Source organism: Balaenoptera ricei, chromosome 9, assembly GCF_028023285.1.
Source record: "Balaenoptera ricei isolate mBalRic1 chromosome 9, mBalRic1.hap2, whole genome shotgun sequence".
In the NCBI taxonomy this organism is placed as follows: Eukaryota; Metazoa; Chordata; class Mammalia; order Artiodactyla; family Balaenopteridae; genus Balaenoptera; species Balaenoptera ricei.
Genome location: NC_082647.1, coordinates 33297510 through 33316401, shown reverse-complemented (window position 1 = coordinate 33316401; position 18892 = coordinate 33297510). Strand labels below are relative to the sequence as shown.

Here is an 18892-nt window from a genome sequence, read left to right as displayed (position 1 = left end):
TGGTTGAGAATCTGCCTGCCAATGCCGGGGACACGGGTTCGAGCCCTGGTCTGGGAAGATCCCACATGCCGAGGAGCAACTGGGCCCGTGAGCCACAATTACTGAGCCTGCGTGTCTGGAGCCTGTGCTCCGCAACAAGAGAGGCCGCGATAGTGAGAGGCCCGCGCACCGCGATGAAGAGTGGCCCCCGCTTGCCACAACTAGAGAAAGCCCTCGCACAGAAATGAAGACCCAACACAGCCATAAATAAATAAATTAATAAAAAAAAAATGTGTATTTTGATGAAAGTTTTCTGTTCTATCATTTGCACTTCTAATTGTTCACAAACAAGCAGCATTTTTGCTTATAATCTAGAGTATGACCTGTTAGAGAAAGTAGGAACTTGGGGTTAGTGGAAAGGCACGGTAAAGAGAAAACTAACTTTCATTGAGCAGTCAGGCACTATGTGTTGACCTTCGCTGTCACACTTAGTCCCTTTAACAGCCTCTCGAGATCCTTGGTGTTCTCATTTTTACGGCCGAAGAGACTGGACACAGATTAATGACCCACCCAAAGTCATACAGTTGTCAGCCTGGTCAAGTTAGACTCATCCTGAGCTGTCACCTCCACCACTCCCCCATTAGGTATCACAGGGGGACTTTCACGCTTGTTTTCATGATTATTGGCTCATCTGTTTCCCACCCTGGGTGGTCAGCTCCATCAGTGCAGGGACAGTGCGTACTTGGCTACCTTTCTATCGCTGCTGCACGAGGAAGGCACTCAAGATTTTGACCATGTAGAGCTGGGATTCGAACTCAGTTCTTGCTATTGCAAGGGGTCTGTTCTCTGAGATCCTCTTTGAAAAGGCAACATAGACAAAGTATCAGACATCACCTTCTATCCTTGTCTACATTGTGGACAGGATGAGAGCTCATTAGAAGTCACTGGGGAAATCAGGAATTAATTTGTTCATGTATCCATCCTTCTGTTCAGTCTTTGGTTCTGTTGATTCTTTCTCCAGTATTGGTCGAGTCTCTGATCGGCACAGCACTGATAGGCCTGGTGCCTAGAAAACGTGTCTGGGCAGGGGTGGAAGGCAGCAGTGTAATGCCTCACACGTCATTGTGGAGAGCCTGCTGTGTTCATTAAGTAGTTCCCAGTTTCATTTTGCCTCTCCCACAAAGGCACAATAGAAACCAAGGTAGGGGAGGGGATGGCACAAAAGGAAAATGCAACAATGCCACTTGCGTCCCATGTATTAACTCTGAGTGGTCCAGGTTTTTTGTTTTGTTTCGTTTTTAACCAAATACATGTACATTTTTAATTCCTCTGAAGTGTATGTTTTTTTGGATGGAGATTTTTCAGGAGGTTTTTAGTCACTCATGAAGTAGATCAAATTCATAAAATAGTTCAAATGACCTTTTTTCCATTCTTACTTGCCCTGCTAAATCAGTGTGTTACTACTTGCACTTGCAAAAGTTCTGGACATTCGGCTAAAGCCACGAGGTTCTTGTGGAGCAGTTACGTGTCTTTGCAGTGAAAGGGACCAGGAGGTGGGAGGTGCAGCTGGCCCGGCTCATGCAGTGCCTCCTCCCGTTCTTTGCAGACCTCCACTGCTTATCGCACACTTTGCTGGGCCCCGCACAGCAGGGTGGACCAAGGATAGAATTGCAAACAGAAATTGTGCTTGCTTTTGTTTAGTGAAGCCAAAAGTCTTAATATTATTTTATGAACTTGATGTAAATGACAACTGACATGAGAATGAGCAATTTTAAGAGCACATAAGCATCTTTACAATCCCAGGGGTTGGGGGCAGAGGACAGTACAAAAAGTGTGTGTGTGTTTGTGTGTGTATTCTTTTTTGAGTCGTATATAATCAGTGCCTTCACCCTCTCCAAAAACACCAGAACTGATTAGAAGAAGGAAAAGACTAACTTGATGCACAAAATTTGTATGCATGCCAAATACTGGAGTAAAAAATATTTGGCATCTGACTGAAGAGACACCAAGCAACCATTTGATGTCTATGGTTGAACACTCTCAAGATCTTGCACTCCTATATTTCATTTAAAAAATTGCTCCCCGAAGTGCAAACTGACTTCAGTTTTGAACAAAATTTAGCATTCAAATTTATAGCCACTTTGAAAACGGAGGGTTTATTTATATCATATGAACCTGAACAGATTCTTAATTACAGCAGCCCTAGTGCACATGGAGAATCTGGATTTCAAAAAAAAAAATACTTCCACATAGGTTTTTCTACATTTTTGGGATGCTTTCATAGCAGCCATCATTCATGGGAAATAGTATTAAAATCCTGCCATATTGCAGTTTAAATTTAAACGCACTGCTTCCCAGTAGAGAGTTTAGTGTATCCTATAAAGGCACTAAATGGATTTTTTTGGTTTTGTAATTTTTCCCCTTCTCTTGCAAGCCTAATTCTACTGAGAGAGCTGCTGGTGCCTTTGAGTAATCTTTGTGTGTTAACAACCTGTACAGGGAACTCCTCTCTTGCTCGTTGTAATGGGCAAAAGTCATCTTGGTTTGCATGAAAGAAAAGGTCTGATTGAACTAGGGTGAGCCTTTCATTTTAAGAAGAGTTAAAGTCTGGGGTGTTTTTAATGTTTTAATCTCTGTTTAAGAGGTTTCTGTTATGAGAGGAAAATTGATAACATTTTTACCTCAGCCAACTGCCAGCAAACTGGCTCTGCTCTAATCCCACGTTTATAGTGATTTATATTCTCCGTGGCAATGTGCTGTAACCTCAAAGTGATACCACTGTGGTGTAGATTGACTGCATTCCAAATGCTGGAATCACATACATAATGTTTTTACTTTTAAATAATATTCAGACACCAGAATAAATACCATATGTGCACTGATGCTGGTTACAATGGAACCTTGTCATTTCTTGTGAGGGAGAACATTCTTTGTTTCTGATTTCTGTTTGAAATAAGTATGCAAAAGATAAATATGTACATTGACAGCATTTTGAGAAGGCTCAGGTAATTACACAGCTGAGGATGTAGCTAGGAGTCCTTGAAATGTAGCATTTAAGACTGAAAAGCCTGCTGTGTTGCCACCATCCCTTTCTGACACACATGAAGGCAAGGACTGTAATCTGACATTCCCAGTGTAGGGTTTAGTTTTTATATTTTATAGCTACAGCATGCTGTAGTTACCGGACATCTGTTGAAGAAAAATTACCTCAAATACTGTTCACAGAAACAGTGAGACTAACGTGCTGATGACCTCGTAACAGGGAGAGTAACACACGTGATAACGGGAAGAGATGGATTGATTGGAAAGTCATAATTCAGTGTGAGACCTAATGTTATCTGATGCCACAAAACCAGAACTTACACAGCCTGATATCATCAAAATACAGATAATCAACCTCTCCAGATCCATTTTTTCCCCACATGATGTTGAAGATTTAAAAGTTTCATAAAGTTTAGAAATACCTCCCAAGTCATGCATTTTTAGGTTCTTGTTTTCATCCATCTTGGTTGGAATTCTAATCCACCTAGACATATTTTTAAAATAGACATACTAGAATGCCTTTCATATTTGTGCATCTGTGACACGATCCAACAAGTCAGTCCACGTTTGCTTCTTGGGGAAGCATTTCAGTACAGGTTTGCGTTATTACCATCAGGTGAGCTATATTGAATTAGTGCTTATGACGTTTTCATAATATTTTGTAGATGAGGAAACCCCGGGCATTGGAATTGATGGCTTTCCCTACTCCTCTGCACCCCCATTCCCCACCCAGTTTTGTGAGGTTCGCGCAGAATATATAGTGTGAGGTTAATGTGTGAGGCATACATCATAATGCATCTCTGACAGCTTATCTGGCACATGACTCAGAGTTTGGGTAAGTCTTGCCTCCTTTCTGGGAGCTATTTGTAGAAGTGTTCACCATTATAAAAATGCTCAAAAGTCTCTTTTTGAGGTTGAGAAGTTATGAGACAAATATTGTACCTCTAACGTATTGTCTGTCCTTTGCAGCTTTTCGGATGATCCCTTATCCCTTGGAAAAGGGGCATCTATTTTATCCTTACCCCATCTGTACAGAAACAGCAGATCGTGAGCTGCTTCCATGTGAGTCTCCCCTCCATATTCCTCTCTTTGGCTGGTGAGGGTGGTGTGCCAAAGACTGGGATGGGAAGAGGTGGAAATGATAAATGTTTATGATGTTCCTTGTCTTTTATTACTCTTCTCCCAAACCCCATCCTCATGTGATAGCATAAGCATTAAAGTGAGTTATGTGTGTAGGTTTGGCTTCCTGCTCCTCCACGTCTCTCCAGATTCATCAAAGGGAAAGACCCCCCCCCCAGGACTGAAATGTAGATGAAGAGCCATCATGTACTGGTTGGTCTGAGCCCAGAGACCCCTAGTTTGGGGCAGATGCCCCTTGCTGGGCTCGGCCTGGGCTCTCCCTCTGGTCAGAGGCAGTCTGCACAGACCGGAGTCTAGAGGGGAAGCACCAGCTTCAGAGGGAGCTGCAGATGAGCCACGGGTGGGAGGGTGGCACCGGGACGCTGGCATTGTGGCCAGAGGCGGAGTCGTGGGCAGGGTGAGCCTGCCCTCTGCGGTGATGCGGTGCTCTTGGCCAGCGGGATTTCCCGTGAGCATCTCACGGATGGCACGCAGTGAGCTGGTGTAACGTGTGCAGGGCACACGTGCGGCCTCAACACTGTCTACAGCAGGCGGCGGGCAAATCCTGCCCTCGAGGGCCTTAAAAGCCAGCAGTCGGAGGGCCCATACCGCACGTGGAAAGTATGATTTGGTTTACTGTAATGCAACATTGTTTTGACAATTCCGGCTAAATAGTGATTATCAAATTATGCTGTGTATGAAGAGCGTGTCCAGGCTGTTCATGTGGCCCTGACTTAGGACGTACTTCCGTCCCTCAGATAATACGCTCCAAATCTTGGCTGCTCTCTCTTCCCCGTCCTCTCTTCTGCCACATCCACCCTGCACCAGCCCCAGCTACGTCACATCTCATAGCTGGAACGTATTTAAATGCTTTGCCAGGAGGGCCAGGATAACTGTGGAGCCCTGGGTGCTGGCAGATTGTCTAATGCCCATGTTTTTGAGCTAGTCGTAAATCTCCAGCGTAGTGGGTGCAAAACAAGGCTGCCGTCTCAGGTTGAAAGAGCAGGAGGCAGCTCTCTCATTGCTTTGCAGGACAGACCCACTGGGAGACGTGTTACCTCGGGAGCTGGGAGACCTCAGCGGGCTGTGGTTCCTCACCATCTGAGTTTATTGTGGAAAAGGGTCGGGTGCCTCACTCTGCATTAGATTTGATTTCAGAAGTCCCTGTGGTGGGCCCATACTTTACCTTTTGACTCCCCCTTCAGGGAGATCCTTGTTAACATTTACGGTTTCTGGTAAGAAAGGCAGTTTTCTGAAAAGTACACTCTTTTAAAATGTTTTAATTGAGTCCAATCATGTTTCCATGGGGTTAGATCCACTATTAGAACAAGATTACAGTTCTTAAAAGAAACTGTCTAGGAATAATCTTTACAGTCCTGGAATAGAAAATTATGGCTCACGTTTATTTAATTGAATGCAGTGGTTCAAGTCTGATCTCCCCTCAAAATCGTTGGGTGCTGAGGGTGAGGATGGGATGTGGGTGGGTGATTTTACATGTTACTTGCGTGCTGCACGTGAGTGGTGTAGTGTCCACGGTGGTCCTGAGCACATGTCCACCCGTGAAGAATCCTAGCAGGTTGACATCCCTGGATTCAGGTGCATGTGCTCGTTTGTGCTTTGTCCCTCCTTGGCCCTCTACACCCTCAGTTTCAGCAGAGTGGATTACTGCTTAGAGCTGGAAGGTCAAGGAAAGGCTTGAGACCTTGGATTTCCTGAGGAAGATGGAGCCCCTAGAATGCTTTGGTTTGAGTGGCAGTATTGCTCACACACATCCTCACGGCTCCCCTCCACTGGGCCAGCCTTAGTTGCTTTCCTCTCTGTGTGGGCCACTCGAAATTTAAAAGTTATGAAAGGCTCTAAAATCTCCCATTATTGATGGATGGATGGTCCTCGCTGAATGTCTATCAGGGTGGCACCCTCCACTGACATAGTTAGATTGTACCAGGAAAAAATACAAGATACACTAATATCACCTTATCACAATGATTTAAAAATTACAGGAAAGTGAAAACCTAGAGAGAGGATTTTTTTTTTCAGTATACTTGACTTTGGATTTTCCAGGTTTTGTTCAGTGAACATGTGTTTTATAATTTGAATAAAGTTTTGTTTTATTTGTGTTTGCTTTTGCGAAAGAAATACTGTATATTAGGCATAGATAGTGTTACTGTCCCTGCCCATGAGTGTGTGACATCCCCAAATTAGCCCTATCATGCCCTAGATAGAGTTCTGAAGGTTGAACATGGACCTGGGAGAAGCAGATAGGCCACCAAAGGCTGGCTGAAATGTTGGCTCTTGTTCGTTCCAGGGCCCTACCTTCTTCATTTCCAGCAGGCTTCAGCCAAAGCCCTGAAGAGTCAGTCCCACCTATAGAAATTCCCTGAGAATGCATTTTACTTCAGCCCTAACACTTCCCTTTTGATCTTCTCCACAGCTTTCCATGAAGTCTCAGTTTACCCAAAAAAGGAGCTTCCCTTCTTTATTCTCTTTACTGCTGGATTGTGTTCCTTCACAGCCATGCTGGCCCTCCTGACACATCAGTTCCCGGAACTCATGGGGGTCTTTGCAAAAGCTGTGAGTATTTGCCGAGGGGGAGGCCGCAGGCAAGGGGCAGGGAAAGTCAAGAGAAGCGGCATAAGAGAAACAGCGGAGTGTTGTGTAGAAGTGGATGTGCTTGTATTGATGCTTTGCATACTGTTTAATTTTCATTATCATCAGTGAGATCAAGGGTTGAGGGTCAGCATGAGAAAGTGTAGCTTGTTTGTTACTGCATGCCTTGCCTATTTCACAGACACGAAAATTCTCAGCAGTTCCCCTAAAAAAATGCATGAGGTCTAAAAGAATTAAAGAATTAAGGGAATCCTAGCAAATGAAAAATACTTGGGAGATTATTCAGTTTTGTATAAATTGAATGATGTCATTTCTAATCTTCAGATACTGTAGGTCTTTCCTTCAAGAAGGATAGAATTTACATTTTCAAAGATGATTTAAATTTAAAAAGTTTTAATGTCTACAAATTAAATGGCTTGTTTGGGGAATGAACTGAGAGGGTGTGAAGGGTGTGTAGTATTAAGAAGTATACAGATACGATATTTAGAAGTATGGAAATCCATTAAGGGTCTTTAAAGAGGGTTATGGAGAAGAGCTTTAATAAGAAAAGCCATCTGCATTGACAACCAAGAACCATTGTTTCCTTGATGAAAACTGACCATTTCAGCCTGCACATGCAGTGAGGATAAGTTTACTGATTTTGCCACAAAGGAGTTTCACACAGAAGGAATAAGGAAAAGAATATCAATTGTTTCCCTGGAACTCCATTCTGATTTCAAGGCAAGTGGAGTCAGAAAGGATGATTTCTAACTTGGCTGGGTTGATTTAATCCCTTTCCAGATGATTGACATTTTCTGCTCGACAGAGTTCAGGGACTGGAATTGCAAGAGTATTTTCATGCGTGTTGAAGATGAACTGGAAATCCCACCGGCACCTCAATCTCATCATTTTCAAAACTGAACTCATCACCCTTCTTCCCCCACCACCAAAACTGCTCCTCCTCCTGTATTCCTGATCTCCGCCAGTGGCACTGACATCCACCCAGTTGCTCAAGCCAGAAACTCGGCAGCCCTCCCAAACTCTTCCCTCTCTCACTCCTTATATCCTGTCTGTCTTGGCTTTCACAGTCTGTCGGCTCTAACCTCCTGAGCCACTAGGCATTCGGTAAATGTAATTCACCTTTTCTTCCCTTCCTTCTTCTCCCATGGCTGTCTCTTAGTTTGGATCTTTGTGGTTTCTTGCCTGGACACCTGCAAGAGTCTTAACTGGTCTCCTTGCTTCCAGTCTTATCCTCTGCCAGTATTTCTTTCATACTGACACAAGAATGATCTTTCTAAATTGCAAGTCTGAGCATGTCACTTCCCTGCTTGAATTTCTCCAGTAGTTTCCCACCAGCATCAGGATAAAGTCCCAGATCTTTAGCATGGCATACAAGGTCCTTTATGATCTGGCCCTTGCTTGCCTCTTCAGCCTCATCTCTCTCCCAACTCTTGCACAGACACTGCTCTTGGGCCACAGTGAATTACTCACCATTCCCAGATGCTTTTGTGTGCCTCGGTGCCTTTGCATGTACTGTTTGCTCTGCGTGGAATGCCCTTCCCCATTACCATCAGCACTTGTCCAGTCTACTAACGCCTCTTCATTCTCTTATACTCAGCTTCCTTTCTAAGTTTCTCCTAAGCTGAGTTAGATGTTTCTCCTCTCAGCTCCCACAGTATTCTATGAATACCTATATTACGTTTATTGTACTGTATTATAATTGTTAAAAACTTGTCTGACCCCCTTGTAGAATGTGAGCTCTTTGCGAGCAGGACTGTGTCTTCCTCATCTCTGTATCCCCAAAGCTTTGCACAGTGCCTTGCACATAGTAGGTTTTCAATAAATGATTATTAAATAAATAAATGGTAGTGGTTTCTGCAGAAAGAATCACTGTAAAAAATTAGATACAGCTTAGCATTTCTTCTCTTCTTTTATAATTATGATCACAGACAGAGTTGAAAGGGACCTTAAATTGCCTTCAGCAGTAACTTGATGAAGGTCATTTAGACTCATCTGGAATACTTTTAGCGATGGAGTGTTCACCTGTTCAACATGGAAGCCCATTTCAGTACTGGATCACTCAGAACTCTTCTTGATACTGATAAAATCTGCCTTCCTTTAATTTCCACTTATTTCCTATTCTACTCTCCAAAACTATAGTGAACAACTCTACTTCCTCTTGCAATTTCTTGAGGCAACTAATATATTCATGGCCACCTCTCACCTCTAACTTACTACCTTCTCTTTTCTTCAGGCAGAATGTCTTCAATTTCCTTAAGTCTTCTGTACATGATATGATTCCTGAACCCAGTATTACCCAAGCTGCCTCCTTGGATGCTCGCTAGTTTATGGGCCTATGCTATTCATTATTTGCTTCTATTCCCAAGCCAACCTCTGAGTTAAAGCAGTTACCAAAAGTCCGAGTAGATTAGAGTGTCATGTAGTAAAATTTAAAATAAGAATACATTTACAACATTAGACAATGTCATTCTTCATTGAACTAACAAGCAGCTCTTGGTGGGAATTTAGGATCAGGACAGTGATTCTCAGCCCCTAGTGTGCACGAAATTCACCTGCCCTACCACCGGAAGTTCAGAGCCTTGAGTGTTAGCACCCGGGAATCTGCGTTTTTAAACAAGCCCCGCCCCCCACCGATTCTAAGGATGGGGGTTGAAGACCATTTCCTTCAAAGAACACCGGTCTCAAAAAAGCCAGCCTTTGAGCAGCCGTTGGCAGGTGCGTGGTGCGACATCAGAGCTGTTGAGGTGACAGGTTTCTAGGAACCAGCAGTTTCACCCCGGCTGCTCCTTGAAATCATCTAGGGAGCTTAAAAATGACAGGTGCCTGATCTCCCAATCCTGGGGACTCTGACTTAGTTGGTCTGGGATGCAGCCTGGGCATCTGAGTTTTCAGATGCCCCCCTAGTGATTTGGGTGTGCAGCCAGGGCTGAGAGCCCCTGTACTGAATAAAGTAACTGCCTGAAACTGCGTCACCCGGGGAGAGGGCTGGGAGGAATGGAGGGTAGTACATAGAATACGACTGGGTGTTCTCTGGGTAAGGCTGTGTGGCCTCCAGAATATCACAGAGATGTGCTCGTTATGGATATTAGACCAAGGGCCACTCTCCTCATTTAATGTTTCCAAAGCTTTGCTTTTGAGTCAAGGACCAAATGATTAAATAAAATATAAATTTGCCTTTATGGTCCTCATATTTTATACTCTACCAAGGTGTGGTAGTTTGGTCAGCTACTCATAGTTTTCAAAAGTAGTTTAGATAAATTTGCTTTTAAACCTCTGTCTGGAGGATCACATTCATCTTGCCCTTCATTAAGGTTTAGCAGTACTAAAACGTCTGGAGAGATTTCATGGGGAAGGAAGATGGATGGCCTGAAGGAGACAAGCCCCGTCTCCCTCCTCCATCCCCCCCCCAACTGCTCCGGAGTCTTCTCTACATTTTCACTCTTGTCACTTCATCAGGCCCTTCGTGAAGCCCCCCACAGGTTATCACAGCCGCCCTATAGGCTGCCTGCAACCATTTGCAGCTTGTGAAAATGATTTTCTCAGACCTCGCCTGAGATAATGTCCCTGGGATAATGACTCAGTAGATGGAGAGAGATCGCACTGCCACCCGCCAGGCTGCGTGCAGCTTGGGAACTCTCCAGTGTGTTTACATGTTGATATGCAGCCAGTAAGGAAGCCCGCAGCCAAGTGTGAGCCACTGGAAAAATAGTAAAATGAGAGGCTTCAACTCTCTCCGCCTAATCTAATCTACCTCAATGACTTAGGACTAACTCTTCCTAGAATGTTTGGTTACCAAGATAAGGTTGCTCATATAAATAAGTGATCATTCCAAACCCAGCCCCTCACAGAATGTGGGAAGGTCAGCATTCTGACCTCTTCTGTTTGAAGGGCCCTGTCTTTCCTCCTCTGGTCTCTCTCCTTCCCTGAGATCCAGCCCCCTGACTTCTGACTCTTGTCTTCAACTTATAGGCCCTGACCTCTTTGAAGTCTGATATTGATTACAGTGAAATGTCAATTGTCTGATTGCAGTAGGGCACCTGGAACTTATTCAGATAAGCAGAGGCGTTTCAAATGTTAACGAAGCACGTTGTTGCGAGCCATGACCTTCTTCTAAATAATGGTGTTTCGGGAAAAGGAGGATCAGGCCATTGAAGTGTCGCTCTCTCTTTTTTATTAGTTCAGTTGCTTTTTCTCACCATAAGACACTGATTGAATTATGGTGCATTTTGGACCGTGTATGTCTGCCCCCAGGACAGAAGTTTTGGACATTGAGATAGATGAGCTTTTCCAGGGTTGCCTGGTGTTGCTCATTCAGACTTAACTTTTCAGGCAATAAAATTTCCCAGGTCCCTAAGTGAAACTGTTGTTTCTCTATGTGCATTGGTTGAGTCTTTGGCCAAAAAGTGTTGACTGATTTTCAAACGTGCAAAGAAGTACCAGTGAGTATCCTAAGTAAGCAAAGCATGTTCCACCAAACTTTTTTTGTTTAATACCTCCTGATGAAAGCCACTGACCTTTGTCTGGTTACTAAATGAAAAGGCTTAACTGTTTCAGGTACCCCATTACATTGCTGCTTCTTCCTTGTGGGTGAGTGATGGGGAGGGGGACTCGGAGAGGGCTGCTAAGGAGGAAGGTAACCTAGTAACAAAGGGTGCACATCGCAACTGGGGTGCTGCGAGAGAATTAGGCTCTCTAGGAAAGGGTTCAAGGCATTCTTTTCTCGATTGTCCCAAGGATAGAACATTCTAGATATGAGGGAGAGCAGTAAATGATCACATACATGGGAGGTATTAGGATTTAATTCTCTTGTGGAGCCTGGTCGAGAAGCACAGGTGTGTCCAGGGGGACAGGGCTCACTGCATCTTGCTGCGCAGGGTGGAAAGAGGGGCATTTACAGACCACAAACTGGGCGAGGCCTGCCACTTACTTTCCAGAGGACTCCCTTTTATGCTTTTTATCCAAGTCAGGTCAGTGACCAAAACTAAGCAAACAGACAGGCCTTTATTTTGAACCAGGTTTGTAACAACATCTCCATTCATTCTGCTACCCAAGCTGAGGTTCCCTGGTGTCCCCCCGTTTAGTGTATGAAGTCGCCCAGGGCGTAGACTTCGAGCGATTCCTATCATCTAACCACACTGGCTCACGCTAATGCATCAGTTGTCCCCACCTCAGTCACAACTTTGGTGGTTATAAATCTGTTTTGGATTAGGTTTGCAGGATATGATAACTTCACCAGCAAAATCACCTTGTTCACTGGGCCTCATCTTCCAGCCCCTGTCAGGATGTCAGGATCCTTGGTTCATCCAGACTGCTTCTTATGGAGCTGAGTATTATAGGCAAAGGCTGTGTGTTAGGGAGCCTTGACAATCTCTGATTACAAACAAATGAATAAATGTTATGTATAAATATTTTTAATTCTACAGTGTTATCATGTCGGTCTGATACAATCAGTAGACTTGTTCCGTGTCATCCTCTTAGAACTAGGATTTTACAAACTCTTGCAGAGGCAGCTCGGGCAGTAATTACTCATTCCTGGGCCTAGTATCTCCCACAATGCCTTCCAGCTGCATCCAGCTCTAGACTGAAAAGGACAGGCCGTTCATTAAGTAGGGTGAGCATCCCATGTGGTACTGTGCACCCAACAAAGGATGATTTCAGAAGGTTGCCAGGCGTTGCCCTACATCTAACACCCACTTGCGGGAAGAGCCATCCTACCTTCACTCCAGTACTAACGTGGCTGCCTTTTTCTTAACTGCAAGTTCCTTAACAGCCTGGCACTCAAGGCCCTCCCCAGAGTTATTCTACTTGCTTTTGAACTCTACCTCCATCTCTTCTAGTCATACCAGCTGCTTTCCCCTTTCTGTTCCAGCTGTTTATTGAGCCTGGAATGCCCATCTGCTCACATTTCTTTCCTTACCATTCTTACCCCATCTCTGTCTTTTCATACCCCAGCCATCCACTGGGGACTATTTCAGTCACCTCATTTTCAGTTTTTCCTGTTTCTTTCGACAAAATGGATTCTCTCCCTTGCCCGAACCTTCCTGGTGCTTTGTTTGTGCGTCTATCTTCTACTCTATCGTGGTCTACCTGGCATTGTTACTTTGCTGGGTACAGGTCTTAGTGGCTCCCTTCCCCCACCGCCTAGGCTTTGAGCTTCCTGACAGTGGGACTTTTGTCCTAGACGCTTTTATATCTCACCCAGTACCTAAGTGCCTTACTGAGTAAATATATTCAATTGATGTAAAAGATGCACTACAGAGAAGGGTTCCGAACCTTATACTCTCTCGAGTTTTGGTTACACAAATCTCGCACTTGATGGTCCTGCCATAATGTGGTACAGGCCTTCCCAGTTTGCATTCTACTGGTTCTTTAAAAAAAAAAGAAGAAGAAGAAGAAGGAAAGATTCTGAGGTCAAGTAAATTTGGGAAACTTGCCTACCACACCCCTTCTTGAGGACCCACAATCCATAGAACATATGACAGTAGAGGAGACTGTCTTAACTTCACTACGTGCGGGTCTACTAACTTGTCTGGCCTCAGACCATGTTCCCCCTCTGCGTATGTACTCACGTCCTACAGCACGCTTCTGTGGGAAATTCTTGGTGGTGTAGACTGTGCTGTGCTATGGGCAAGGGATTGGGACAAAGGACTCCACAGTACAAGAACCAGACATTGAACCCTAGTGAGACGATACCTTGGTTCTGAACAGAGAGCAAGGAAACCCATCCAAACACCCCTCTTGTGCCTGGTTGGGTTAGGGCACCTCTTCTGCCAGATGCTGGATGGCTTGTGGAGGGAGGCTGATCCTTCACGAGAACATAATCAGAACAGATTTGAAATTACATTAAATGAGTCTCAGGCAAGGCGCCTGACTTTCTTAAAAGGCACAGATAATAAGCATTATTCTCTACATGAAAAACAGAAAGGAATTCAGTAACCAAATGAAAGAGATCCCAAAGCTGTCCTCAGAGCAGCACCTTTTCCACAAGGACGTGTCGTCCATGGACTGGCCAGCTTGCTGCCCTCCCCAAGGCTCCCATGATGCTCACCACTAAGCAGGTAGTTGAGAAAAGAACATGGGCTGCAGGTGTTTGGGAGGCAATAGGATCCCAAAGCAATTCACAACCATACAACGAACTGGACTTTTTTTGTTGTTGTTGCCTTTTCCACTTAAAGTTCTATAACTAGGCAAGCAGGTGGAGAAGTTGTCACCATTTTTTAAACTCTTCTGCTCACTTGCCACCCATCTGTCAGTCCCTTTTGATGGCACTGGTCATCTCCATGGGCAGCCCTCAGATCCTGAAGGCTGGTTGGAAGGCCTCAGAACTGTGGGCAGCTGTCAGAGGAGTGAAGGGCCTGTCAGCCAGCACTTCTCCCCCTCATCCATCAGAGCCGGGGGGGGCGGGTGCAGAAGCTGGAAAGTAGGTTTGTTCGTCAACCAATGTTTCCTACAAACATAAATATGAAATCGTAGCCTTTGGAAACTTTTTATAATGCAGAGACTTAAGATGCAAGCATGAGTTGGAGAGGTTCATTTTGTAGTCTTGAACAAGATTTCTCCTGACTTCTGTGCTTTTCTGGTTTGTTCGCAGTTCCTCAGCACTTTGTTTGCCCCCTTAAACTTTGTCATGGAGAAAGTGGAAAGCATCCTCCCATCCAGTCTATGGCACCAGCTGACTCGGATCTAGGGAAGCCCACCCGTTCTTCCACTCACCTCACCCAGCGGGCTGCCACCATCTCTTCGTGCCAACTCCTCGTGGACTGCAAGAAAGCATGACTTTGAAAAAGGGAAGCCGTTCCGAGATTTTAAAACCTTCATGGACTGTCTGTTCCATATTAAAAGCTGTTTTTGTTGTACAAAATTCATTGATGTTCGGTTCTATTATATTTTGCTTTCAGAAAAGAAAAAAGTCAAAAATAAACTTTTGTGTATTGCAGCAACCAGTTGTGTCTTCCAACCCTAAAATTGTTGTGTCCAAATAAACCTACAGGTTACATTTAATTTACTAAGGCCCCAAATCTGCTCAGTGCCACACGATGGTTTTCTATGCTAGTGGAACTCCTTTCACCAGGCCCTTGGCACCCCTACGGTTGGTGGCTTAGGAAACAGACTCTCTTTGGCTAAAAAGTACCATCTTTTTCAGCCCCAAACTGTATGTCCTCATAGGCTAAATGCACAAAAGAAATTTCCAGCATGAATGACAGGAAGCATGAATGAAACAAAATGTATGTGCCATCCCAGGTGGTTCCAATTCAGAGACTCTACTCATGGAATAGAACTCAGCACTGTGGTTCTAGGAATCATTTTACTTCTGCTTTCTGAGAACTTGTCGTGAGAAGAAAAGTTCTGATGAGAGCTACAGCGCCAATAGTCTATTGTAGGACCTGACCACTTTCAACATTGCCATTTTTTAAATGTTTTCTCATAAGGGTCATTTTTTTTTTATCATGTTTGCATTCTTGATGCTTGCATGTGAGCGTTCTTTGAGTGTTTTCATGATCTGAACCAAAGTAGTCGTTTGTCTTCACCATCTTCGAAAGCCTTCTACATGAGTCACACCTGCCAAGCATCTCTTTTTTTTTTTTTCTTTAACATCTTTATTGGAGTATAATTGCTTCACAATGGTGTGTTAGTTTCTGCTTTATAACAAAGTGAATCAGCTATACATATACATATAGCCCCATATCTCCTCCCTCCTGCATCTCCCTCCCACCCTCCCTATCCCACCCCTCTAGGTGGTCACAAAACACCGAGCTGATCTCCCTGTGTTATGCGGCTGCTTCCCACTAGCTATCTATTTTACATTTGGTAGTGTATATATGTCCATGCCACTCTCTCACTTCATCCCAGCTTACCCTTCTTCCCACTCCGTGTCCTCAAGTCCATTCTCTACATCTGCGTCTTTATTCCTGTCCTGTCCCTAGGTTCTTTCATAACCATTTTGCTTTGTTTTGTTTTGTTTTTAGATTCCATATATTATGTGTTAGCATACGGTATTTGTTTTTCTCTTTCTGATGTACTTCACTCTGTATGACAGACTGTAGGTCCATCCATCTCACTACAAATAACCCAATTTCATTTCTTTTTATGGTTGAGTAATATTCCACTGTATATATGTGCCACATCTTCTTTATCCATTCATCTGTCGATGGACACTTAGGTTGCTTCCATGTCCTGGCTATTGTAAATAGAGCTGCAGTGAACATTGTGGTACATGACTTTTTTTGAATTATGGTTTTCTCAGGGTCTATGCCCAGTAATGAGATTCTTGGGTCATATGGTAGTTCTATTTTTACTTTTTTAAGGAACCTCCATACTGTTCTCCATAGTGGCTGTATCAGTTTACATTCCCACCAACAGTGCAAGAAGGTTCCCTTTTCTCCACACCCTCTCCAGCATTTATTGTGTGTAGATTTTTTTTTTTTTTTTTTAAATATATTTATTTATTTATTTATTTTAATAGCTACTTTATTTATTTATTTTTGGCTGTGTTGGGTCTTCGGTTCGTGCGAGGGCTTTCTCTAGTTACGGCAAGTGGGGGCCACTCTTCATCGCGGTGCGGGGACCGCTCTTCATCGCGGTGCGCGGGCCTCTCACTATCGCGGCCCCTCCCGTTGCGGGGCACAGGCTCCAGACGCGCAGGCTCAGTAGTTGTGGCTCACGGGCCCAGCTGCTCCGTGGCATGTGGGATCTTCCCAGACCAGGGCTCGAACCCGTGTCCCCTGCATTGGCAGGCAGATTCTCAACCACTGCGCCACCAGGGAAGCCCTATTGTGTGTAGATTTTTTGATGATGGCCATTCTGACTGGTGTGAGGTGATACCTCATTGTAGTTTTGATTTGCATTTCTCTAATGATTAGTGATGTTGAGCATTCTTTCATGTGTTTGTTGGCAATCTGTATATCTTCTTTGGAGAAATGTCTGTTTAGGTCTTCTGACCATTTTTGGATTGAGTTGTTTGTTTTTTTGATATTGAGCTGCATGAGCTGCTTGTAAATTTTAGAAATTAATTCTTTGTCAGTTGCTTCATTTGCAAATATTTTCTCCCATTCTGAGGGTTGTCTTTTTGTCTAGTTATAGTTTCCTTTACTGTGCAAAAGCTTTTAAGTTTCATTAGGTCCCATTTGTTTATTTTTTTTTTTATTTCCATTTAGGAGGTGGGTCCAAAAGGATCTTGCTGTGATTTATGTCATAGAGTGTTCTGCCTATGTTTTTCTCTAAGAGTTTGATAGTGTCTGGCCTTACATTTAGGTCTTTAATCCATTTTGAGTTTATTTTTGTGTATGGTGTTAGGGAGTGTTCTAATTTCCTTCTTTTACATGTAGCTGTCCAGTTTTCCCAGCACCACTTACTGAAGAGGCTGTCTTTTCTCCATTGTATAATCTTGCCTCCTTTATAAAAAATAAGGTGACCATATGTGCGTGGGTTTATCTCTGGGCTTTCTATCCTGTTTCATTGATCTATATTTCTGTTTTTGTGCCAGTACCAAACTGTATTGATTACTGTAGCTTTGTAGTATAGTCTGAAGTCTGGGAGCCTGATTCCTCCAGCTCTGTTTTTCTTTCTCAAGATTGCTTTGGCTATTCGGGGTCTTTTGTGTTTCCATACAAATTGTGAAATTTTTTTGTTCTAATTCTGTGAAAAATGCCATTGGTAGTTTGATAAGGATTGCACTGAATCTGTAGATTGCTTTGGGTAGTATAGTCATTTTCACAATGTTGATTCTTCCAATCCAAGAACATGGTATATCTCTCCATCTGTTTGTATCAGCTTTAATTTCTTTCATCAGTGTCTTATAGTTTTCTGCATACAGGTCTTTTGTCTCCTTAGGTAGGTTTATTCCTAGGTATTTCATTCTTTATGTTGCAATGGTAAATGGGAGTGTTTCCTTAATTTCTCTTTCAGATTTTTCATCATTAGTGTATAGGAATGCAAGAGATTTCTGTCCATTAATTTTGTATGCTGCTGCTTTACCAAATTCATTGATTAGCTGTAGTAGTTTTCTGGTAGCATATTTAGGATTCTCTATAGTATCATGTCATCTGCAAACAGTGACAGCTTCTTCTTTTCCGATTTGGATTCCTTTTATTTCTTTTCTTCTCTGATTGCTGTGGCTAAAACTTCCAAAACTATGTTGAATAATAGTGGTGAAAGTGGACAACCTTGTGTTGTTCCTGATCTTAATGGAAATGGTTTCAGTTTTTCACCATTGAGAACCATGTTGGCTGTGGGTTTGTCATATATGGCCTTTATTATGTTGAGGTAAGTTCCATCTGTGCCTACTTTCTGGAGGGTTTTTGTCATAAATGGGTGTTGAATTTTGTCGAAAGCTTTTTCTGCATCTGTTGAGATGATCATATGGTTTTTATCCTTCTTTTTGTTAATATGGTGTATCACATTGATTGATTTGCATATATTGAAGAATCCTTGCATTCCTGGGATAAACCCCACTTGATCATGGTGCATGATCAAGCATCTCTTTTTATTTAAGCAAAAGAAAAAGATAAATCACGTTGACTCCTCTATCTGAAGTGTAAAGTACCTCTATTCAAAATCTCAATCTAGTGCTTTAAAAAAAAAGGACTGTCCTTTACATGGTTTATTTTCCCTTTTGTTTAGAATCCTGAATCTTTCCCAATGAGCGTTGCAATAGGCAGCGTTCGGGAAAGCACCACACCACGTCCCCTTCGCAGCTGGACTTCCTGCCACCTCCTGGTCTTCATCCAAGAGCAGAGTCAAGCAGGCAGGTAAGGTTGAGGTGCACAAGGGCTTTTCATGCTTTGGGCAAACTTTTCTCTCTACCTCCTTCGTGCAAAGCCTTGGGGGACATATGCAGTTGGCTGCTGCTCTTAGTAAACTATCTCAGAATAGGTTGAACCCCTATATCCACATCTAGTGGTGCTGCTCTTGGGAGCAGGGGCTGTGTCTGCTTTGCTTGCCTCTTTACCTCTTCGTCCCCCAACACAACTCTTGACCTGGAGTGGATGCTCAAATGATCTGTTGAGCAAATCGATGCAGTATGTGATAGGTACAAATAAACTTTTATTCATGTTCAGAGTAGAGAGATTGGTTCCAGCAGAAAAGGACCAGGGAAGCCTTAGAATTGTAATTTGGAGATGGAAGAAAAAGTAGTAATTATTTAATA

The 18892-nt window shown here is 43.4% G+C and overlaps 1 protein-coding gene across 7 annotated transcripts in view; it reads left to right on the top strand.

Moving 5' to 3' along the window:
* ST7 (suppression of tumorigenicity 7) overlaps positions 1 to 14687 on the top strand; it is a 263596-nt gene extending 248909 nt beyond the window's left edge. For 5 of the 7 annotated variants that reach the window (XM_059933536.1, XM_059933534.1, XM_059933539.1 and 2 more), the window contains 3 exons: positions 3991 to 4083; positions 6572 to 6711; positions 7528 to 8575. In XM_059933536.1, coding sequence (XP_059789519.1) covers positions 3991 to 4083; positions 6572 to 6711; positions 7528 to 7647 — 353 coding nt within the window. In that variant the 3' untranslated portion in view covers positions 7648 to 8575. Of the gene's footprint in view, positions 1 to 3990; positions 4084 to 6571; positions 6712 to 7527; positions 8576 to 14338 lie in introns of those variants that run through there. The other 2 variants (XM_059933537.1, XM_059933535.1) reach the window with 1 other exon arrangement.
* The last annotated feature ends 4205 nt before the right edge of the window (positions 14688 to 18892 follow it).